Source organism: Salmo salar, chromosome ssa26, assembly GCF_905237065.1.
Source record: "Salmo salar chromosome ssa26, Ssal_v3.1, whole genome shotgun sequence".
NCBI lineage: Eukaryota > Metazoa > Chordata > Actinopteri > Salmoniformes > Salmonidae > Salmo > Salmo salar.
The window spans coordinates 41,584,034-41,610,225 of record NC_059467.1 but is presented as its reverse complement, the minus strand read 5'-3'; the positions used below and the strand labels follow the sequence as shown (position 1 = coordinate 41,610,225).

Genomic DNA, 26,192 nt, shown 5'->3' with positions numbered 1-26,192 from the left:
AATATTGACACTTATAAAGGTTATGTTTTCCCATTTTATGCATTGTATGAGGTGCCGAAATCCCATGAGCATATGACTCAAAACAGACGTGATGTTCCCAGGCTATACCTATTTCCAGCTTGTATGAGAACAGCTACAGTATTTCAGGTTTTTTTTTCCCACCAGAGAGATGCATTATTGAGCCGCCTCTAGCGCTTCAGGCCATGCTTAAAATTCTAGTAGCCTAGCTGTAGTTTGCTACCCTAAACTTTACTTGGGTCATGCCTGAATATGTCATATAAATATGCTCATGCTTACCTACTGTATCTGTACCTCACAGTGATAGTCACATTCATTCCACTAGTCAATTTAAACTGCCCTGCAAACATGAGTGAATGGCATCAGGATTAATTGTGTTCAGTTCTTTAAAGTATTTGCTCCCATTAGTCCAATAACTCATGCTGTGTTAGGATCAGTGGAGGCTGCTGAGGGGAGGACGGCTCATAATAATGGCTGGAACGGAGCGAATGGAATGGCATCAAACCATGTATTTCATGTATTTCATACCATTCCACCTATTCCAGTCATTACCACACGCCGTCCTCCCCAATTAAGGTGCCACCAACCTCCTGTGTTTAGGATACTAGCTACAGTAGTCAACCTAAAGTTGGCCTCTGAGCTGAAGTGTCTTGGTGTGAGAAAAAATGGGAGGGGGGTGATTTAAAAAAATAATACAAGTACTACACTTACTTTTGAACAATTATGCCAGTTGCCCATCTCTCTCTTTCTCTCCCCCCCTCTCTCTCCTTCATCCCTCTCCCCTTGGTCTCCCTGTGTTCTGTAGCAGTCTTATTGAACAAGGGAAAGGCCTTCCTTAAGCATACAAATCAACCCAAGTGGGTGCTCTGGGGAGCCAAGGCTAAGTGTAATCGGTTTGCGAGGCGATGGACTGACACAAGGGAGATAGCTTGGTACTGCAGCAGTGGCATTTGGGATGGCACTTGACACTACTGGTGGGCACTGTCCTCTATCAAAGGATTCAACAGTCTCAGGGTTGGCATAACACATTCCCTGTGAGAGCGACTCTTAACACCCCAATCGAAGAAAAAAACAATCACTACCCTTCACCTCGTATATACCTCCACCGCATCTCACCCATTCAAATCAGCTACCTGTTTACTCCTGTGAGACTGGTCTGACTTTTAAAGTGAAACCACTTCTGAATTACTCTTTGAATGTTAGCCAGAAATAAAGATTGCTTACGGATCTTTCTGTTCGGTCTGTGTTTGATAGAAAGGATTAGTGCTGTTTTTATTCTCCTCTCCTTTGTGATTAATACATTTGTCACCGTCATAGCTTTTCAGTTAAAGAGATGAGAAAGTCATGATGAACAGTAGACATTCCTGAAGGTAGTAGTATAGAGAGAGATACACTAATATTGCCATGGACATTCAGTCAGACATGGAAAACCAGTGCTTTGATGAAGCCACTTTCATTATTCATTTACCGTAATAGTTAATTGTGATTTTATCCACAAATCCTGGAAAATGTGCTTGCCACAAACGTTTAGCCTAAGTACTATGTACAGTGCCTTGCGAAAGTATTCGGCCCCTGTAACGGCTGTCTGGAAGAGGGAACCAAGGTGCAGCAGAGGATGTGTTCATCATTAGAATTTTAATTCAAATAAACAAGAGAACACTACAAAATGAACAAAAACGACAGCAAACAGTCCTGTTAGGAAAATACTCAAAACAGAAACAATTACCCACAAAACCCAAAGGAAAAACATGCTCCTTATGTGTGACTCCCAATCAGCAGCAACGAGCTTCAGCTGTGCCTGATTGGGAGCCACACACATGGCCCAAAACAAAGAAATACCAAAACATAGAAAAAGGAACATAGAACACCCACCCAATGTAACACCCTGGCCTAACCAAAATAAAGAACAAAAAAACCCCTCTCTATGGCCAGGGCGTTACAGCCCCCTTGAACTTTTCGACCTTTTGCCACATTTCAGGCTTCAAACATAAAGATGTAATTTTTTGTGAAGAATCAACAACAAGTGGGACACAATCATGAAGTGGAACGAAATTTATTGGATATTTCAAACTTTTTTAACAAATAAAAAACTGAAAAATTGGGCGTGCAAAATTATTCAGCCCCCTTAAGTTAATACTTTGTAGCGCCACCTTTTGCTGCGATTACAGCTGTAAGTCGCTTGGGGTATGTCTCTATCAGTTTTGCACATCGAGAGACTGACATTTTTGCCCATTCCTCCTTGCAAAACAGCTCGAGCTCAGTGAGGTTGGATGGAGAGCGTTTGTGAACAGCAGTTTTCAGTAACAACCATGATGTAACAACATGTACCTACACTGTGATTACACTGTGAGTGCCGATGTGACTACTACCATGTGATTACACTGTGACTGCCGATGTAACTACTACCATGTGATTACACTGTGACTGCCGATGTAACTACTACCATGTGATTACACTGTGACTGCCTATGTAACTACTACCATGTGATTACACTGTGACTGCCGATGTAACTACTACCATGTGAATACACTGTGACTGCCTATGTAACTACTACCATGTGATTACACTGTGACTGCCGATGTAACTACTACCATGTGATTACACTGTGACTGCCGATGTAACTACTACCATGTGTTTACACTGTGACTGCCGATGTAACTACTACCATGTGAATACACTGTGACTGCCGATGTAACTACTACCATGTGAATACATAGGTGTGATTTGAGACACGTGTGGTAAAGTGGGATCCTCTTTAATAAGCCCATTACAAATCATGGGAGACGGAACCGAGGTGAACTGTCCATCTTCTCATGTACTATTTAACATGTCGTACATCATGGCTGACATGACCCTGGACTGGAGCACTAGTTTGGGACAGTGAGCTGTGATCCGACATGACAGATAATGTGCAAGTGGTTTAATGGTCTCTGACACATTAGGCTAACATTAATGTCTTCGCGATGAACCTCTCTGACACCTTTCTCACCTCCATTTCCTATGGGCTGTCAGTTCCTGTTAGTATGCGAAGGGTTTGCTTCTGTTTCAACATCCCCACTAGCATACTACTTGTTCACCACTAGCATACTACTAGTGCACCACTAGCATACTACTAGTGCACATCTAGCATACTACTAGGGCACATCTAGCATACTACTAGTGCACCACTAGCATACTACTAGGGCACCACTGGCATACTACTAGTGCACCACTAGCATACTACTAGGGCACATCTAGCATACTACTAGTGCACATCTAGCATACTACTAGGGCACATCTACCATACTACTAGTGCACATCTAGCATACTACTAGTGTACATTTAGCATACTGCTAGGGCACCACTAGCATACTACTAGTGTACATCTAGCATACTACTAGGGTACATCTAGCATACTACTAGGGTACATTTAGCATACTACTAGGGTACATTTAGCATACTACTAGTGCACATCTAGCATACTATTAGGGTACATCTAGCATACTACTAGGGCACATCTAGCATACTACTAGGCTACATCTAGCATACTACTAGGGTACATTTAGCATACTACTAGGGTACATTTAGCATACTACTAGTGCACATCTAGCATACTACTGGTGCACATCTAGCATACTATTAGTGCACATCTAGCATACTACTAGGCTACATCTAGCATACTACTAGGGTACATTTAGCATACTACTAGGGTACATTTAGCATACTACTAGTGCACATCTAGCATACTACTAGTGCACATCTAGCATACTACTAGTGCACATCTAGCATACTACTAGTGCACATCTAGCATACTACTAATGCACATCTAGCATACTACTAGGGTACATCTAGCATACTACTAGGGTACATTTAGCATACTACTAGTGCACATCTAGCATACTACTATGGTACATTTTGCATACTACTAGTGCACATCTAGCATACTACTGGGGTACATCTAGCATACTACTAGGGTACATTTAGCATACTACTAGTGCACATCTAGCATACTACTAGTGCACATCTAGCATACTACTAGTGCCCATCTAGCATACTACTAGGGTACATCTAGCATACTACTAGGGTACATTTAGCATACTACTAGTGCACATCTAGCATACTACTAGGGTACATTTAGCATACTACTAGTGCACATCTATCATACTACTAGGGTACATCTAGGGTACATTTAGCATACTACTAGTGCACATCTAGCATACTACTAGTGCACATCTAGCATACTACTAGTGCACATCTAGCACACTACTAGTGTACATTTAGAATACTACTAGTGCACATCTAGCATACTACTAGGGTACATTTAGCATACTACTAGTGCACATCTAGCATACTACTAGGGTACATCTAGCATACTACTAGGGTACATTTAGCATACTACTAGGGCACATCTAGCATACTACTAGTGCACATTTGGCATACTACTAGGGCACATCCAGCATACTGCTAGGGCACTACTAGCATACTACTAGGGCACATCTAGCATACTACTAGTGCACATCTAGCATACTACTAGGGCACATCTAGCATACTACTAGTGCACATTTGGCATACTACTAGGGCACATCTAGCATACTACTAGTGCACATTTGGCATACTACTAGGGCACATCTAGCATACTACTAGTGCACATCTAGCATACTACTAGGGCACATCTAGCATACTACTAGTGCACATTTGGCATACTTCTAGGGCACATCTGGCATACTACTAGGGCACATCTAGCATACTACTAGGGCACCACTAGCATATGATTAAAGTGCTGTGAGGTGCATGTTGCTATTAAAATTCATACCGTTCTTTGAACGGTGCTTGTGTGCGTGCGTGCGTTTCTGTCTGCGTGTAATTGAGGGCCTTAAGCCTCATCCGCTCATTGAAGGTGGCACAGCGGGCCAGCACGCCGCCGATCACCGTGACGATACCCCCCTGCCAGGATCCAGGTGTAGGCAGACATAGCGTAGGAGAGTACAGCAGACTGATTGACACTCCAGTCAGCCTCTATAGTAACCTGAAGCCCTAGTTAGTTAAAACCCGTTGTGAGACCTCATCCACGACTCCACATGACTATTGCCTGCCATTGGTGGATACTGGGTCACATGCTCATCCTCAAGTAAAAAGACAGACATACTGTAGCCATATCCAACCCCTGTTTAAATGATGGATAGTGTATGTGTGGCTTGTGCAGATGGAACTGTTTACAGCTTGCCAAGTTTGTTCACAACCTCACAGTCAATTAGTAGATAGCATGTTTTTATTTTCTCTCCCAACCAGAGAGCTTTCTGCAGGGGCTTCCGCAGTACGAGGTCGTTCACCCCTACCGAGTGGACGCCAAAGGTCACTTCCTGTCCAACTTTGTGTCCCACTGCGTCAGCCGGGTACAGCGGCGGGAAACCCAGGGGGAACCAGGAAACCCTACACGGGTGTTCTACCAGTTGCAGCACGGTGGCCACAATCTGCACTTCAACCTCACCCTCAACCCACACCTACTGGCTCCTGGCTTCCTGACTGAGAGGAGGTACGGTGGCCTGGAGGGGGCCAAAATACGCAGCCATGGCCCCTCGCTGTGTCACTTTATCGGGGACGTGTGGGACCGGGCGTCTATGAAGGGGAGGGCGGCTATAAGCACTTGTGACGGCCTGGTGAGTGTGAGAGAGACCATCACTGATAACCTACTGAGACCATCACTGCTAACCTACTGAGACCATCACTGCTAACCTACTGAGACCATCACTGCTAACCTACTGAGACCATCACTGCTAACCTACTGAGACCATCACTGATAACCTACTGAGACCGTCACTGATAACCTACTGAGACCATCACTGATAACCTACTGAGACCATCACTGATAACCTACTGAGATATCTGTTTTTCCTTTCACATCCTAAAGGGTCATGCAAAACGTTTAACTTCTAGAACTTCTCTGTCCCTAGGGTAACAATTAAAAGTAGAAACACAATTGACCAAAAACATAATGTTGATCGATGCCAATGACTGGTCCTAGCCCGTTTTTGTTTTCCGCTTTGTTTCTGTGCATGGGACTGGATGAAAGTGTTTGCTAAATGGCATATATTATTATCATTATACAAAATCAAAGAAGATTTATTACATTTTTAGGTGAAATTGAAAATGAGGATTCATTAGAGGTGTGTTTAATTCCTCTAGCTCTGACAAAAGATGCTAATGCTTTGCAATAAGCAGTAAGTACTACTGTATAATGTCGTATGCCACACTGGCTTCAACATAGTTTCAATATTTAAACGCATGTCTGAACAGATGATGTTTAAGTATTTATTTGTATTTTTTTATAGTTGTCTCTGAAGTCATTACGTGCTGTTGGCCTCATTCCTGCTCTGTTAGTGTAGTTATATTCTTAGATTGCACCATCCATGGAAAAACCACTGACTGGTTGGTGAAAGGACCTGTTTGATACATCACAAGTGGTAGAGCGCCTTTAATCTAAAATCAGGCTGGATGTCATTGATGACATGTGGGTGTGCAGAACATCATCATGCATCCATGAACAGATCAAGCGATGGAGCCCGTGTTGTGTTTATGCATGATCAATTTACATCTCATTGTCTTATCTATCCACTAGTAGGTCACTCAAACTGAATCATAAAGCATGTGTTCACTGTCACATCTGTGACCGCTGTCCACATGCCACCTCTCCTCTGTGACCGCTGTCCACATGCCACCTCTCCTCTATGACCACTGTCCACATGCCACCTTTCCTCTGTGACCGCTGTCCACGTGCCACCTCTCCTCTGTGACCGCTGTCCACATTCTATCTCTCCTCTGTGACCGCTGTCCACATGCCACCTCTCCTCTGTGACCGCTGTCCACATTCTACCTCTCCTCTGTGACCGCTGTCCACATGCCACCTCTCCTCTGTGACCACTTTCCACATTCTACCTCTCCTCTGTGACTGCTGTCCACATTCTACCTCTCCTCTGTGACCTCTGTCCACATGCCACCTCTCCTCTGTGACCGCTGTCCACATTCTACCTCTCTTCTTTGTTCACTGTCACATCCCATCTATCCTCTGTGACTGCTGTCCATGTCCCATCTCTACTTTGTTACTGCTGTCCACGTCCCTTCTCCTCTGTCACGATGGGACGTGGTATAGCCATCTGTTGTTATCTTAGTTCACAGAAAAAAAGTCTTTACTTAAATGTTTCCAGCTGATCTTGCTGTAATAAATGTTTCACAATGCCAGAGTCACATCACACGCTTTAGGACATTTCTGATGAAAATGCAGTAGGAAACCACGAGCCCTATCCAACAATATCATACTGTTACATTATTACTGTATTCCTTTCTCCCTACAAGCCCTATCCAACAATATCATACTGTTACATTATTACTGTATTCCTTTCTCCCTACAAGCCCTATCCAACAATATCATACTGTTACATTATTACTGTATTCCTTTCTCCCTACAAGCCCTATCCAATAATATCATACTGTTACATTATTACTGTATTCCTTTCTCCCTACAAGCTCTATCCAACAATATCATACTGTTACATTATTACTGTATTCCTTTCTCCCTACAAGCCCTATCCAACAATATCATACTGTTACATTACTGTATTCCTTTCTCCCTACAAGCCCTATCCAACAATATCATACTGTTACATTACTGTATTCCTTTCTCCCTACAAGCCCTATCCAACAATATCATACTGTTACATTACTGTATTCCTTTCTCCCTACAAGCCCTATCCAACAATATCATACTGTTACATTACTGTATTCCTTTCTCCCTACAAGCCCTATCCAACAATATCATACTGTTACATTACTGTATTCCTTTCTCCCTACAAGCTCTATCCAACAATATCATACTGTTACATTATTACTGTATTCCTTTCTCCCTACAAGCCCTATCCAACAATATCATACTGTTACATTACTGTATTCCTTTCTCCCTACAAGCCCTATCCAACAATATCATACTGTTACATTACTGTATTCCTTTCTCCCTACAAGCCCTATCCAATAATATCATACTGTTACATTATTACTGTATTCCTTTCTCCCTACAAGCCCTATCCAACAATATCATACTGTTACATTATTACTGTATTCCTTTCTCCCTACATGCCCTATCTAACAATATCATACTGTTACATTATTACTGTATTCCTTTCTCCCTACATGCACTATCCAACAATATCATACTGTTACATTATTACTGTATTCCTTTCTCCCTACAAGCCCTATCCAACAATATCATACTGTTACATTATTACTGTATTCCTTTCTCCCTACAAGCCATATCCAACAATATCATACTGTTACATTATTACTGTATTCCTTTCTCCCTACAAGCCCTATCCAACAATATCATACTGTTACATTACTGTATTCCTTTCTCCCTACAAGCCCTATCCAACAATATCATACTGTTCCATTATTACTGTATTCCTTTCTCCCTACAAGCTCTATCCAACAATATCATATTGTTCCATTATTACTGTATTCCTTTCTCCCTACAAGCCCTATCCAACAATATCATACTGTTACATTATTACTGTATTCCTTTCTCCCTACAAGCCCTATCCAACAATATCATACAGTTACATTATTACTGTATTCCTTTCTCCCTACAAGCCCTATCCAACAATATCATACTGTTCCATTATTACTGTATTCCTTTCTCCCTACAAGCCCTATCCAACAATATCATACTGTTACATTACTGTATTCCTTTCTCCCTACAAGCCCTATCCAACAATATCATACTGTTACATTATTACTGTATTCCTTTCTCCCTACAAGCCCTATCCAATAATATCATACTGTTACATTATTACTGTATTCCTTTCTCCCTACAAGCCCTATCCAACAATATCATACTGTTACATTACTGTATTCCTTTCTCCCTACAAGCCCTATCCAACAATATCATACTGTTACATTACTGTATTCCTTTCTCCCTTTCTAATAATATATCTCTCCATGTCTGCCTTTTTTCCATTTGTTATAGAAATTCAAACTTTTGCATGTGAACATAAAAATGTGTGATACTTCTATGTTTAAGTGACTGTAAACGCTTGTTTTCTCCACAATGAGGGACTTTCCTAAATATGGCCAATGGGGAAACTTTCTCAGAGTATCCTCTTAAATGTCCGTGTTCTTGAACAGTCAACTTCTAGTTGAATCCAATGTATATACTGTATATTGAATCTGTCCTTTTAAACTCTTTGAACCTGGAGGAGGGGGACTTACTGGACTGGACACGTTGTTTCTTTAAAATGATAGCAGTTGGATATATTGAGGAGAGATCGACGGGCTCCAGACCCACAGCGTATCATTTGGCACAACGCCACATCTCGCTCTAAGTTCCACAGCTACGGCTGAAAACCCAGAGGCCAGAAACCCAGAGGCCAGAATGCTGGGTTGAAGACTGTCATAAATCTAAATCATTGTTGCGGAGCATTTGCGATTTAGCCATTACAGTTATGACTCAATTTCAGTTGATGCGTTTTCTCTCGTATGTCCTTGTTTTGCTCCCAAATGGAAGGGAAAATAATCGCATGATAAATCCCAAGATAACTGGCGTTTATGTAATACTGTAACCTAATGGCACATTTTCATGAAGCTGATTGCATTTATTTCTCTCTGAAGCAATTTTGACCCATCTCCCACCCAGTAGAATGTGGTAACAGTGTTCTTCCCATATCAAAGCAGTTGTGATCCCTTGTTCTCCCAGTAGAATGTGGTAACAGTGTTCTTCCCATATCAAAGCAGTTGTGATCCCTTGTTCTGTAAGTATTCATATCAAACAAAAAGTTCTTGTAGCTTCCCATATAAAGAGTACCTTGTTCTCCCAGTAGAATGTGGTAACTATATTCTTCCCATATCAAAGCAGTTGTGATCCCTTGTTCTCCCAGTAGAATGTGCAACCTCTATTCTTCCCATATCAAAGCAGTTGTGATCCCTTGTTCTCCCAGTAGAATGTGGTAACAGTGTTCTTCCCATATCAAAGCAGTTGTGATCCCTTGTTCTCCCAGTAGAATGTGGTAACAGTGTTCTTCCCATATCAAAGCAGTTGTGATCCCTTGTTCTCCCAGTAGAATGTGGTAACTATATTCTTCCCATATCAAAGCAGTTGTGATCCCTTGTTCTCCCAGTAGAATGTGCAACCTCTATTCTTCCCATATCAAAGCAGCTGTGATCCCTTGTTCTCCCAGTAGAATGTGTTTACTGTTCCCCTCTTTCTACCCAAAAAATGTGCTTGCTTAGGACTGTATTTTTAGTATTAACAAAGCATTTCTGACCAACTTTCTCCCTGTACAATAACATCACTATATTTCTCATATATAATACATTTGGACCTCGTTTTCACCCCATAGAATGTCCTTGCTTAGGACTATTTAAAAACTAAATAATAGTAAAGCACTTCTGACAGCCTTTCTCCCTGTACAATATGATCACTCTATTTTTCTCATAACAAAAGCTATACTGACCTCCCTCCCTCTGTAGACAGGGCTGTTCAAGCTGTCCCAGGAGGACTTCTTTATCCGGCCATTGGAGCGGTCTAGTGATGAGTCGACGGCACCACAAGTCCACATTATCTACAAGCGCCACACCTCCCCCACCCAAAGCCAGTTGGTACAGCCCATCTCTGGAGACCATACCACCAACGGTACCTGTGGGGTCAAAGGTGAAGCCTCCCGTCGTGACCTGGCATCACACACTCCAATATAGAGGCCTTAGAGGATGGGGCTGTTCCAATACTTTAAAGATGCACCTTTCCTTCCCTTCCTTGAACTAATCACCAATCTCACAAGGTCGGATTGGACAAAACAAGGATCCCACTTCTGACAACAACTGATTTTACATGTCAGATCCAACCTAACCCATCCAGATGGTGCCAGATCAGTCATGCTTCATGGAAGGGAGGATGCATTTTCTAAGTATTCAAACAGGGCCGATGCACTGAGAGATCCCTATCCCAACCTGGATCTATCACACAAACACATACACGTACAGTACACACACACACACACACACACACACACACACACACACACACACACACACACACACACACACACACACACACACACACACACACACACTGAATACCACTCTCTAGAGGTGGAGGAAGACGGCCTAGGAACAGTTGGGCTGGTAATGGGGCCTGTTTGAAATACCAGGAGCCTTAATTAAGCCCTGAAACACATTGCAGGATGAAATATCCGAGAGGCAGTATTATGCAGGAGAGATATGTAAATATGCCATTAGGAATTCATTGCAGGCCCCGGGACTTCAACTATTTTGAAAATAACTATTTCGAACTCACTTGAACGTGCACTTCACTGGAGTCTTGGTTGACTTCACCCACAGGGAATAGGTCAAGAGAATTGTTGGAATATTCTGCAGATGGCTGGGGATGGTAGAGAGAACCAGGAAAGATCATCTGGCTTACCAGGCATTTTAGGAGAGAAATAAAACCGCTTCCACCAGACTTTAAACTTCTGTCTCAAGCATGCATTAAATCCCCACTTCCTCTCTCACAGGGTTAAGCCTGCGTAATCATTTAAATTCCCTCAAGACATTTAGAAAAGACTAAAGTGGCTCTGTTGTCCTCTCTATAGAGGACGTTTCTTTATAGAGTACATGTTATGTTCAACACAATGCATCAGTGTGTACAGTATAGGGTTCTAACGCTGTTGCCACACAGCCGACTTTTCATACATATGATGTACAGTTTTGGATAAATACACTTTTGACTATAATTGGTGTAACTGACCTGATCAAACACATAACATGTTTTACATAAACATCCCTTACGAATATATGGTGTAACGAAGTTCAAACCAATCAAGGATAACACAAAAAAAGTCTGACTTATTCCATGGTATTTTTAAACACAATACTAAAGCTACAACTCTACAACCACAATATTTGTCACGGCTCCGTCCTCAGATCCCGCTGCGGCGTTGGAGCGTGTGGAGAGGCAACGGGAGCGCTGGGAGAGACGCCAGCGGAGGAAGAGAAGGATACGTCAGCGTTCCATCAGCAGGGAGAAGTGGGTGGAAACGCTGGTGGTGGCCGATTCCAAGATGGTGGAGTACCACGGCACCAAGGGCGTGGAGAGCTACGTACTGGCTGTCATGAACATCGTAAGTGTCTGCTAGCTGTCTGGACTGACTGTCATGAACATCGTAAGTGTCTGCTAGCTGTCTGGACTGACTGTCATGAACATCGTAAGTGTCTGCTAGCTGTCTGGATTGACTGTCATGAACATTGTAAGTGTCTGCTAGCTGTCTGTACTGACTGTCATGAACATCGTAAGTGTCTGCTAGCCGTCTGTACTGAATGTCATGAACATCGTAAGTGTCTGCTAGCTGTCTGTACTGACTGTCATGAACATCGTAAGTGTCTGCTAGCTGTCTGTACTGACTGTCATGAACATCGTAAGTGTCTGCTAGCCGTCTGTACTGAATGTCATGAACATCGTAAGTGTGTGCTAGCCGTCTGGACTGACTGTCATGAACATCGTAAGTGTCTGCTAGCCGTCTGGACTGACTGTCATGAACATCGTAAGTGTCTGCTAGCTGTCTGGACTGACTGTCATGAACATCGTAAGTGTCTGCTAGCTGTCTGGACTGACTGTCATGAACATCGTAAGTGTCTGCTAGCTGTCTGTACTGACTGTCATGAACATCGTAAGTGTCTGCTAGCTGTCTGTACTGACTGTCATGAACATGGTAAGTGTCTGCTAGCTGTCTGTACTGACTGTCATGAACATCGTAAGTGTCTGCTAGCTGTCTGGACTGACTGTCATGAACATCGTAAGTGTCTGCTAGCTGTCTGTACTGACTGTCATGAACATGGTAAGTGTCTGCTAGCTGTCTGTACTGACTGTCATGAACATCGTAAGTGTCTGCTAGCTGTCTGGACTGACTGTCATGAACATCGTAAGTGTCTGCTAGCTGTCTGGACTGACTGTCATGAACATCGTAAGTGTCTGCTAGCTGTCTGTACTGACTGTCATGAACATCGTAAGTGTCTGCTAGCTGTCTGGACTGACTGTCATGAACATCGTAAGTGTCTGCTAGCCCTCTGTCTCACTGGGTTTTCTTTTGGTAGGGTGTCAGCAACACCAAAGTTGTGGGTTTGATTCCAACTATTACCAAATATGGGCTAGTATGCTTGGTGTCAGCTGGGAGTAGCCTTTGGTCGGCTGAAATGCCCTTTTTCTATTTCCAGTGCAAACTTCTTGACCCTACTCCGTCCCAGGGAACTAGGTGTCAAATAACTTGATTTACACATTAGCTTCTTTGCTTAGGTAGGCTGCAGCCTTGACAGTAATTATGTTGTCACTGTATGTAGGCGATGTTATGTAACATCCATGTCAACAACATCATCCAAAACATCCCATCTTGACTGGCTCAATACCTATGCTAGATGCTTCCATGTGCTCCACCCTCATCTCTGTTCTGGTAGTATTGTAACATCATGATTTTGATTTATCGCTCCTTCCCCATGTCATGTAGCCCTCATCCCTCTCTTTTATCACTCTTTCCCCATGTCCTGTAGCCCTCATCCCTCTCTTTTATCACTCCTTCCCCATGTCCTGTAGCCCTCATCCCTCTCTTTTATCGCTCCTTCCCCATGTCCTGTAGCCCTCATCCCTCTCTTTTATCGCTCCTTCCCCATGTCCTGTAGCCCTCATCCCTCTCTTTTATCGCTCCTTCCCCATGTCCTGTAGCCCTCATCCCTCTTTTATCGCTCCTTCCCCATGTCCTGTAGCCCTCATCCCTCTTTTTATCGCTCCTTCCCCATGTCCTGTAGCCCTCATCCCTCTCTTTTATCGCTCCTTCCCCATGTCCTGTAGCCCTCATCCCTCTCTTTTATCGCTCCTTCCCCATGTCCTGTAGCCCTCATCCCTCTTTTATCGCTCCTTCCCCATGTCCTGTAGCCCTCATCCCTCTCTTTTATCGCTCCTTCCCCATGTCCTGTAGCCCTCATCCCTCTCTTTTATCGCTCCTTCCCCATGTCCTGTAGCCCTCATCCCTCTCTTTTATCGCTCCTTCCCCATGTCCTGTAGCCCTCATCCCTCTCTTTTATCGCTCCTTCCCCATGTCCTGTAGCCCTCATCCCTCTTTTTATCGCTCCTTCCCCATGTCCTGTAGCCCTCATCCCTCTCTTTTATCGCTCCTTCCCCATGTCCTGTAGCCCTCATCCCTCTCTTTTATCGCTCCTTCCCCATGTCCTGTAGCCCTCATCCCTCTCTTTTATCGCTCCTTCCCCATGTCCTGTAGCCCTCATCCCTCTCTTTTATCGCTCCTTCCCCATGTCCTGTAGCCCTCATCCCTCTCTTTTATCGCTCCTTCCCCATGTCCTGTAGCCCTCATCCCTCTCTTTTATCGCTCCTTCCCCATGTCCTGTAGCCCTCATCCCTCTTTTATCGCTCCTTCCCCATGTCCTGTAGCCCTCATCCCTCTTTTATCGCTCCTTCCCCATGTCCTGTAGCCCTCATCCCTCTCTTTTATCGCTCCTTCCCCATGTCCTGTAGCCCTCATCCCTCTCTTTTATCGCTCCTTCCCCATGTCCTGTAGCCCTCATCCCTCTCTTTTATCGCTCCTTCCCCATGTCCTGTAGCCCTCATCCCTCTCTTTTATCGCTCCTTCCCCATGTCCTGTAGCCCTCATCCCTCTTTTATCGCTCCTTCCCCATGTCCTGTAGCCCTCATCCCTCTCTTTTATCGCTCCTTCCCCATGTCCTGTAGCCCTCATCCCTCTTTTATCGCTCCTTCCCCATGTCCTGTAGCCCTCATCCCTCTCTTTTATCGCTCCTTCCCCATGTCCTGTAGCCCTCATCCCTCTCTTTTATCGCTCCTTCCCCATGTCCTGTAGCCCTCATCCCTCTCTTTTATCGCTCCTTCCCCATGTCCTGTAGCCCTCATCCCTCTTTTATCGCTCCTTCCCCATGTCCTGTAGCCCTCATCCCCTCTTTTATCGCTCCTTCCCCATGTCCTGTAGCCCTCATCCCTCTCTTTTATCGCTCCTTCCCCATGTCCTGTAGCCCTCATCCCTCTCTTTTATCGCTCCTTCCCCATGTCCTGTAGCCCTCATCCCTCTCTTTTATCGCTCCTTCCCCATGTCCTGTAGCCCTCATCCCTCTCTTTTATCGCTCCTTCCCCATGTCCTGTAGCCCTCATCCCTCTCTTTTATCGCTCCTTCCCCATGTCCTGTAGCCCTCATCCCTCTCTTTTATCGCTCCTTCCCCATGTCCTGTAGCCCTCATCCCTCTCTTTTATCGCTCCTTCCCCATGTCCTGTAGCCCTCATCCCTCTCTTTTATCGCTCCTTCCCCATGTCCTGTAGCCCTCATCCCTCTCTTTTATTGCTCCTTCCCCATGTCCTGTAGCCCTCATCCCTCTTTTTATCGCTCCTTCCCCATGTCCTGTAGCCCTCATCCCTCTTTTATCGCTCCTTCCCCATGTCCTGTAGCCCTCATCCCTCTCTTTTATCGCTCCTTCCCCATGTCCTGTAGCCCTCATCCCTCTCTTTTATCGCTCCTTCCCCATGTCCTGTAGCCCTCATCCCTCTTTTTATCGCTCCTTCCCCATGTCCTGTAGCCCTCATCCCTCTTTTATCGCTCCTTCCCCATGTCCTGTAGCCCTCATCCCTCTCTTTTATCGCTCCTTCCCCATGTCCTGTAGCCCTCATCCCTCTCTTTTATCGCTCCTTCCCCATGTCCTGTAGCCCTCATCCCTCTCTTTTATCGCTCCTTCCCCATGTCCTGTAGCCCTCATCCCTCTCTTTTATCGCTCCTTCCCCATGTCCTGTAGCCCTCATCCCTCTCTTTTATCGCTCCTTCCCCATGTCCTGTAGCCCTCATCCCTCTCTTTTATCGCTCCTTCCCCATGTCCTGTAGCCCTCATCCCTCTCTTTTATCGCTCCTTCCCCATGTCCTGTAGCCCTCATCCCTCTCTTTTATATATATATTTTTTCCAAATGACTACAACTTCCTGTGCACTGACCCTTGTGTTTTTAGCACTTCCTGGATGGAGGCCAGACCAAGTCATCTGACCTCATCCTCGCTCTATTGCCGTTGAGCGCATTAGGAAACTTTTTTCCAAAACACAGTAACTGTTGGGTCCGGCTGCAGCTGTAAAGGAGGGTTAGCACAGGACTGTGTATCAGGAAAGGGGATTTCAATAACAGAGAGCTCCCCTGGCTTCACCGGATCAAGTGGACAATAAGAAGAAGAGGAAACACACATTATCCTGCACATCCTCTCAGGTGTCTTGTTTTCAGCCCTGCAAACCTCTGCTTTGAACTCCACAGCCTCCTGTTATTGTGTCAAGGGAGACTGTAGCAATCGTACAGTGAGTGAAGCGCATTTCCACGGCAACAAAATTACACTGAGACTCCGATTTTTCACTTTTAAAATATATACCAAACAAAAACCATTTGATTTTCAAAGTAAAAAAACAACTCTATGCTGCACAACTACTTTTAACAATCTCCACTGAACATTTTACAAAAACACATTGCCAGTCCTTGTGCTTAGAGTTCTATGGTTTGTTAAACTTTGAAATCAATCGTTTTTGTTTGGTATACATTTTAAAGTGAAAAATCTGAGTCTCCTAATTCTGTTACCATGGAATTGCCCTGAAGCAAAACAAACAGAGATGTCATCATCTTCCTCGGGAGATGCAGGAGCTTTCCATTGTCTAAGTGTGTTGACTAGACTAGTGTGAGGACGGCCATGTTGAAACTCATTAAAAGGGTGAAGAAAGATGGTCTTTCAACAGCTCTCGCTTGATTCTGTCCGTCTGTCTTCTGTGGGATGCTATCTTCAAACTACATTGACATGCAGGATGACTGAGTATTTAAATATTCCCAAAAATCATAATAGTGTTTTGGGTGAAATGAAATGCAGCTAGTGTGAGAGCAATGTGTCTCGATGATGATCTAAACTACGACTCTTTTTATTCTCGGCATTACAACGACAGATAAATTGGCGGTGTGCAGTTTCACTTCAAAACGCCTTTGATGTTGGGAACAGTTTGGACCGTACCTAGTGTGATAGACCAGTTGGTTCAGTCGGGTACACGGCAGCAGGCACAATGCCTATTTGAGTTCCACTACAGTGCTATTTGTTCAGCTATGCTTTTCATCTCTTTTATACTGAAGGCTTTCCCTGCTTTTGGCAGCGGAGCAAGTACTGGGACTCGGGGACAAATAGCATTTATGATGAAAGAGTCCCTTCATACATTGTGCTGGTGATATGCTGTCTGCAATGTCTCTATGACGAAGCCCTGCCTGCAGAGTTAGCGCTGTGTGGAATGCTTTGTACACCAACAAGGGACGGTCATGGATTCCAATGTGACCAACGTCAGGATCATTTATTTTTTTAAACGTTCACACAAAGTCAAAGTAAACATAAAAAAAATGTACGTTCATATTGTTTCCACGGAGGGGATCCCGATGTGACCAATGTCAGGGGAATTTTTTCAAATCATTGAAACTCAGATCATAATATCAGCTCAAATGTCCCAAGTCATATTATTCAATACCCACATAAGGTTGCGGTTTGGTATGGCTTTGTAAAGTTCACTGGACCAACTTTTGGTCCTAAATCAGACGAAGTAGGCCTATAATTTGATACGTTTGACCACCACTGTAAGTTTTGGTAATGACTCATTTTCTCAAGCGTGAAATCCAAAAGCTTTGGTCCGTGACCACAATGAATCACTCTGACCAATGATGACTCAATGGAGAAGGTAAATATTACTCCGTGTTGTTGTGAACAGATCAGAACATATCCAAACACATTAAAAACCTTTATATAGAGCACACATCTATGTTGTAAAGGACATACTAAGGTGTTATACACTGCTTTATATCAGGGCTGTTCCTGGAGAGATACTGTCCTGTAGGTTTTCACTCCAACCCTAATCTAGCACACCTGATTCTAATGATTAGCTGAATCCAGTTAGTTACAACTGGGATTGGAGTGAAAACCCACAGGACGGTAGCTCTCCAAGAACAGTGATGGAGGGAAAACCCACAGGACGGTAGCTCTCCAAGAACAGTGTTGGAGTGAAAACCCACAGGACGGTAGCTCTCCAAGAACAGTGTTGGAGGGAAAACCCACAGGACGGTAGCTCTCCAAGAACAGTGTTGGAGGGAAAACCCACAGGACGGTAGCTCTCCAAGAACAGTGTTGGAGGGAAAACCCACAGGACGGTAGCTCTCCAAGAACAGTGATGGAGGGAAAACCCACAGGACGGTAGCTCTCCAAGAACAGTGATGGAGGGAAAACCCACAGGACGGTAGCTCTCCAAGAACAGTGTTGGAGTGAAAACCCACAGGACGGTAGCTCTCCAAGAACAGTGTTGGAGGGAAAACCCACAGGACGGTAGCTCTCCAAGAACAGTGTTGGAGGGAAAACCCACAGGACGGTAGCTCTCCAAGAACAGTGTTGGAGGGAAAACCCACAGGACGGTAGCTCTCCAGGAACAGGGTTGGAGCATAAACCTACAGGAGGGTAGCTCTCCAAGAACAGTGTTGGAGTGAAAACCTACAGGAGGGTAGCTCTCCAGGAACAGGGTTGGAGTTAAAACCTACAGGAGGGTAGCTCTCCAGGAACAGGGTTGGAGTTATAACCTACAGGAGGGTAGCTCTCCAGGAACAGGGTTGGAGTTAAAACCTACAGGAGGGTAGCTCTCCAGGAACAGGGTTGGAGTTAAAACCTACAGGAAGTTAGCTCTCCAGGAACAGGGTTGGAGTTAAAACCTACAGGAGGGTAGCTCTCCAGGAACAGGGTTGGAGTTAAAACCTACAGGAGGGTAGCTCTCCAGGAACAGGGTTGGAGTTATAACCTACAGGAGGGTAGCTCTCCAGGAACAGGGTTGGAGTTAAAACCTACAGGAAGGTAGCTCTCCAGGAACAGGGTTGGAGTTAAAACCTACAGGAGGGTAGCTCTCCAGGAACAGGGTTGGATAGCCCTGCTTTATGTCTGTCATTACAATGTGTGGTGCTTGTTCAAGGTTCATCAGTTCCTATGCTGCAGTGTGAGACTTCACACCGCCATACTAGATAGGTCTAGCTTTGACAGCTACAAGTGGTTGTCTACCAACGGCTTCAAGAGTAACCACACAATTCAGTAGATGGATTACTTCAAGACAAGCAGTCCTTAACATGTCTGTTTTGAACGTCTGCTTCTTTCCGTCAGATAGGTCCGCTATTTTATCACACTCCAAGTCAGAACAGGAAAGGTGTCAGCATTGGGTCCTTGACTTCTAAACATAACGAGGACTAAGTAACCCTGGAAGAGTTACTTATTAAACTGATTAAACCAGTCTTAAAGTATAAGTAACCCTGGAAGAGTTAGAGCTGATTAAACCAGTCTTAACGTATAAGTAACCCTGGAAGAGTTAGAGCTGATTTAAACCGGTCTTAACGTATAAGTAACCCTGGAAGAGTTAGAGCTGATTAAACCAGTCTAAATACATTTCCCAGCACTTGGCTCAAACACATTATTAGTCTGCTGCCGTATGCCTCCCTCCTCCTGGAGAAGAGAAACAGTTCTTAGTGAAAATTAGCTCTCGCTTTCTATTTAACCAGGCACCCTAGCACCCGTTCAGTGAGCCTCCTGAGCCCCTACTTAATGTAGGACTAGAAACATAAAGCCAGCATGTGTGTGTATTACAATGGGACCTGAACATTGAGGTGTGTGTGTGGTGTGTGTGTGTGTGTGGTGTGTGTGTGTGTGTGGTGTGTGTGTGTGTGTGTGGTGTGTGTGTGTGGGCGGCTGCCTCCAAGATGTTGCTAATCAGCCCGGGTGAAAGCTGCTGCTGCTACTGCAGTGGTTGTTTGTTGTTACCAGAGAATCAAATGAACCCTTAATTCACTACAACAGCTTGAGAGATAAGAGGGAGCAAGGGATGGATGAAAGGAATGAGGAGAGGGAGGTAAGGAGTGTGTGTATAGAGCTTTTCCAAATACCTAAAGGAAAGAAGTATTGTACCCTCCTGAAAGAGGTAAATGTGTAATTCAAATAACCTGGCCATGTGTCTCCTAAACCTGAACTGGAAAGATGGAAAATGTTAATACTGTAATCTGCAGAAGTGAGACCTGTGGATGTTGTATTCTGCATCACATTGTTGCTTTGGAGAAATGTGAGCAGGGAACAGAAAGTTGACCAAAGTTATCAATCATTCTTTTGTGTTTCTGAAGGGATTTTCCAGACAGACTCATGTATAACTAATCATCACTGTCTGCTTTGACTTGCCAGTGTAGTAGGAAACATTCCTCAGTAGACAAGACAGTCCTTTATTTATAAGACTGTGATATACCTCATATGAACTGTAGACCACACGTGGTCTCAATGACCAACATAATGGTAATGGATTGCCTATTTGTTGAGAAGGAAAACCTTTTGGCCCAACCCACTGAGTGTAAATCATGTCCATTCTGTTTCAGGTGTCAGGGTTGTTTCGTGATGCCAGCATTGGAAACCCCATCAACATCGTAGTGGTTCGTCTGATCCTGCTGGAGAAGGAAGAGGTAAGAGAACCACAGCTCAGGCCTGCACCTTACAAAACACTGTTAGCAAACCACTGTCATTGGAGCTCCGTTTTAAAGACAGATTTACTGAATCAGTGTTGAAAGACGTACAAAGGGTTCTTTTGTGGCATCAAATGACTGCCAGATCTTAATGACAATGACCATTAATCTTATCCTAAAACAAAACTGGCAGACTGACCACAGCAAGATATTTTAATTACATTTTAGCCATCTAAAACATAACAACATAAAACGTAACACAAAAATAGCTAATTATGAATTGATCACAAATCCTAACTCCAGTAGGCCGAAATAACAGATTCAAATGGCATGAGTCCCTGTGTCATACCAGGAAATGGAATATGTGACGCACATTGTAAAGATGATGTCGCAAAGTTATGTTGCTTTTCATGGCGTCGAGATTCCACTCTAGTTAAAACTAGTGTATGATCATGCATTGTCGCTTGAAACGAAGCAGTTATGCTCTTGGTAATTGGTCTAAACTAGTTCCAATGTCATTTTCCATAAACAACCAAATAATATTATTAGTTTGTGTAATGATCTGAGGAAATTCTGACTACTGGCGATGACCGACTCCGTATGAGAGAGATTGAGAGGGGGAGACAGAAATGGAGAAATAGAGAAAAAGAGAGAGCGAGAGCCAGTACATAGTTACCTGCCTTTCTGTTTATTCAACTGTGAAGCAGTGTCTATTTCACTGTCCATCTTTGTAATGTTGCGCCATAATATCCTAGTCTTGGGGGAAAGGATTGTCTATTGCACTGCAACATTCTAGAGATTTACTTTGTTGGTGGAGGGGTGATAACAGAGAAGCTCATTAGCGAGAGAAGGAAAGCGAGAGCGAGAGTGAGAGATGGATAGCTCTAGCCCCATCTGACTACTGTCTCTATCCTCTTCCCCCTCCAGCCGTGTCGTCATCATCATAGCCAAGGCCTCAGTTACATCCTTCAGCCTTGTCATTATCACAGCCAATTCTTCAGTTACATCCTTCAGCCTTGTCATCATCACAGCCAGTTCTTCAGTTACATCCTTCAAACAGCATTTTACATCAGAACACCACTGGCTCTCAGTGTAGGAAGTATAGGCCCCTACACCCTTCCCACAATGTGTTAGGAAGTGTAATGTGTAGCTAGTGCTGAAACAAATCTCTCTGAAGTCGTGGTTACTGGCTAATGGTAATGATGTAGTCTAAGTTTCCTAACCATTCCCTAACCAAATCGTCTGGAACTGTTCTAGAGGTCTCTGCCTCGTGTCTATATTTTGAAAGAGGAATTGGCCTGATCAACTCAAAAGTTTGTAGTAGAAAAATGTATACATTTCAAAAAGAAAAACCCTCTTCCAGGGTTACTTCGGCACCAGCCTTAGGCTTAGTCAGCTTTAGACAGTCGCCAAAACACGTTCGTTTGCACTGACCTCTCCTGCTAAAAAATAATACATTAAAACTTAAAAGAAAACAGGTTTTTCCTTTTTTCAAATGTAGTGTCTATAGGTTGACACACGACCATATAGTCTAGGTTCACTTTTCCTATGGGTCAGCTACTAGACTGGCGATGTTTACATCCCTGCAGAGTAAAGTCTGTGGTTGGCCATAATATGGTTCTCACTGGGTTGTCACTATCATGCTTGAAAGTGCACATTTGAACCTTGAATGCAGTTTTGACTCCTGAAGGTGAATCTAACTTTTCATCAAGAGCTAATAGCTCAAAGCTATGATAATATGGCCAATTTTATTCCTTTCTAGAATGGCTGTCTGGTAGAAACAATCTCCCAGCAACATCTTTTAAATGCCTCTAAAGCAGTGATGTGGGGGTAAAACAAAATTGGTGGGAAAACTCTCGGGTTGTAATGCTTCCTATTCTTTCAATGCTTTTTCCCACAAAGGTGTGTAAACTGTGTCTACTTGACTACTGCTCTAAAGGGACCAGATAAACATCTCACAACCAGAAAACCAGTTTATATCCAGGAAATGATGTCATTATGACATCACATGCCATAAGCTACACAGCTTTAGGAAACCTCACCCCTGTTCATGAAGGTATCTGATGTTTCATTGTCTAACGTAACGATGACATCCCTGTGGTTGGCAGGAAGACCTGAAGATCACCCACCACGCTGACAACAGCCTGAGCAGTTTCTGTAAGTGGCAGAAACGTCTCAACGTGAAGGGAGAAGAACACGCGGTCCATCACGACGTGGCCGTCCTTCTCACCAGGTAATCCACTCGCACCAAGGCTGAATTCCATTTGCATTCTATTGGGGAGAGGATGTATACTGAACAAAAATATAAAGGCAACATGCAACAATTTCAAAGATTTTACTGAGGTACAGTTCATATAAGAAAATCAGTCAATTGACATCTGTGGCATTGTGTTGTGTGACAAAACTGCACATTTTAGTGACTTTTTATTGTCCCAAGCACAAGGTGCACCTGTGTAATGGTCATGCTGTTTAATCATTTTCTTGATATGCCACACCTGTCAGGTGGATAGATTATCTTGGCAAAGGAGAAATGCTCACTGACAAGGATGTAAACAAATTTGTACCCAAACATTTTAGATAAATAAGCTATTTGTGTGTATGGAACATTTCTGGGATATTTTATTTCAGCTCATGAAACATGGGGCCAACACTTTACATGTTGCGTTTATATTTTTTGTTCAGTGTACTTTCCTCTCCTTACTTGTGCTTTCTGAATAGTAGTACCTTTTGGTGCTGTCCTCGAAGCTGAAGGAAGTGTACTGTCCTCCTCGCAAGCATCTGTCCTATTTTATTTATCTCGAAACGCCCAGAATTGATTTCTCCTCACCATTCAGTCATGGAGGACAGTCCTTTTAAAACAATAAATGGAATGAATGTGAGACATTACATGTAGAACACCATACTGGAACAAAACAGCCTTGAGATCCTTCGCCGACCTTCCCCTCCCATTGATGGCCTGATTGTTATTCGCCTTAGTTTTTTACCACCAGAAACTAATTGTATTTTCCCTTCTTAATTGAATAGACCTTTTTTTCCTCCCTCGCTCCATCTCTTTGATGAGACCGCTTCCACTCAAAGCCACTCATTAAACCACAACTCTTTTGTTTGACAAACTAGTGCAATTAGAGGCTCCACCAGAACTTTAATTTGAGCAGCGCCACAACAACAAGGATATTTCCAGAGATTTGGTGACATTCCCTGGACCTTTTTCAGAAGGTAGTTGAAGCTCCTGAGTTGTGCTTTTCTGCAATTGTGTTAATTTAAGTAGATTTTCCACAGAGACTCATCCTACCAGTCATGGTCTCGATAGATTCAGCACATTAAACACATGTCAAGAGTAGGAAGTGATGATGTTAATGGTCATTGTTGTGCTCCTTATTACAATGTTTCAGTCCTTCTCTCCCTCTGTCCTCTCCTTCTCTCCTGCTCTCCTCCCTTTTCCTCTCCCTCCCTCCCTCCTCCCCTCTCCTTCTCCTTCCCTTTTCCTCTCCCTCCTCTCCTCAGAAAGGACATCTGTACGGCCATCAATAAGCCATGTGAGACCCTGGGCCTGTCTCATGTGGCAGGCATGTGTCAGCCCCACCGCAGCTGCAGCATCAGTGAGGACACGGGCCTGCCGCTGGCCTTCACCGTCACCCACGAGCTCGGGCACAAGTAAGTGCATCGCATGTGCACATAGACACATACACGCACACACTCACACTGACACCACACCTCATATAGTGACTTTCTCATATAGTGACTTTCTGTCACATGGTTGGATGTGTCACTTGGTTGGGTATTTTTTAATTTTTTTATTTCACCTTTATTTAACCAGGTAAGTTAGTTGAGAACAAGTTCTCATTTACAACTGCGACCTGGCCAAGATAAAGCAAAGCAGTGTGACACAAACAACAACCCAGAGTTACACATGGAATAAACAAACATACAGTCAATAATACAATAAAGTTTATATACAGTGTGCGCAAATGAGGTAGGATAAGGTGGGTGAGGCAATAAATAGGCCATAGTGGCGAAATAATTACAGTATGGCAAATTAAACATTGGGGTGATAGATGTGCAGAAGATGAGTGTGCAAGTAGCGATACTGGGGTGCAAAGGAGCAAAATAAATAACAATATGGTGATGAGGTAGTTGGATGGGCTATTTACAGATGGGCTATGTACAGGTGCAGTGATCTGTGAGCTGCTCTGACAGCTGGTGCTTAAAGCTAGTGAGGGAGAGATGAGTCTCCAACTTCAGTGATTTTTGCAGTTCGTTCCAGTCATTGGCAGCAGAGAACTGGAAGGAAAGGCGGCCGAAGGAGGAGTTGGCTTTGGGGAGGACCAGTGAAATATACCTGCTGGAGTGCGTGCTACGGGTGGATGCTGCTATGGTGACCAGTGAGCTGAGATAAGGCGGCGCTTTACCTAGCAATGACTTATAGATGATCTGGAACCAGTGGGTTTGGCGACTGATATAAAGCAAGGGGCAGCCAACGTGAGCATACAGGTCGCAGTGGTGGGTAGTATATGGGGCTTTGGATGGCACTGTGATTGACTGCATCCAATTTGCTGAGTAGAGTGTTGGAGGCTATTTTGTAAATTACATCACCGGTAGGATAGTCAGTTTTACTAGGGTATGTTTGGGAGCATGAGTGAAGGATGCTTTGTTGCGAGATAGGAAGCTAATTCTAGATTTAATTTTGGATTGGAGATGCTTAATGTGAGTCTGGAAGGAGAGTTTACAGTCTAACCAGACACCTAGATATTTGTAGTTGTCCACATATTCTAGGTCAGAACCGTCCAGAGTAGTGATGCTGGACGGGTGGGTAGGTGTGGGCAGCGATTGGTTGAAGAGCATGCATTTAGTTTTACTTGCATTTAAGAGCAGTTGGAGGCCATGGAAGGAGAGTTGTATGGCAATGAAGTTCGTCTGGAGGTTAGTTAACCTCTCTGGGATATGTGGGACACTAGCGTCCCACCTCGACAACAGCCAGTGAAATTGCAGGGCGCCAAATTCAAAACAACAGAAATCTCACAAAAAAACATTTAGCCATTTTCCAGCCAAAGAGAGGAGTCACAAAAAGCAGAAATAGAGATAAAATTAATCACTAACCTTTGATGATCTTCATCAGATGGCACTCATAGGACTTCATGTTACACAATACATGTATGTTTTGTTCGATAAAGTTCATATTTATATCCAAAAATCTCAGTTGACATTGGCGCGTTATGTTCAGTAATGTTTTGCCTACAAAACAACCGGTGATTTTGCAGAGATCCACATCAATTTACAGAAATACTCATCATAAACTTTGATGAAAGATACAAGTGTTATGCATAGCATTATAGATAAACTTCTTCTTAATGCAACCGCTGTGTCAGATTTCAAAAAAGCTTTATGGCGAAAGAACATCTTGCGATAATCTGAGTACAGCGCTCAGCCACCAAAACAAGCCATACGGATACCCGCCATGTTGTGGAGTCAACAAAAGTCAGAAATAGTGTTATAAATATTCACTTACCTTTGATGATCTTCATCAGAATGCACTCCCAGGAATCCCAGTTCCACAATAAATGTTTGTTTTGTTCGATAAAGTTAATCTTTATGTCCAAATACCTCCTTTTTGTTCACACGTTTAGTTCACTAT

General features: G+C 43.7%; 1 protein-coding gene across 1 annotated transcript in view; it reads left to right on the top strand.

Annotated features, from left to right (window-relative positions):
* LOC106592618 (A disintegrin and metalloproteinase with thrombospondin motifs 7-like) overlaps positions 1 to 26,192 on the top strand; it is a 166,638-nt gene that overhangs the window by 1,083 nt on the left and 139,363 nt on the right. The window contains 6 exon segments of the mRNA XM_045708312.1: positions 5,287 to 5,654; positions 10,510 to 10,690; positions 11,959 to 12,155; positions 20,477 to 20,560; positions 22,669 to 22,793; positions 24,065 to 24,214. Coding sequence (XP_045564268.1) covers positions 5,287 to 5,654; positions 10,510 to 10,690; positions 11,959 to 12,155; positions 20,477 to 20,560; positions 22,669 to 22,793; positions 24,065 to 24,214 — 1,105 coding nt within the window.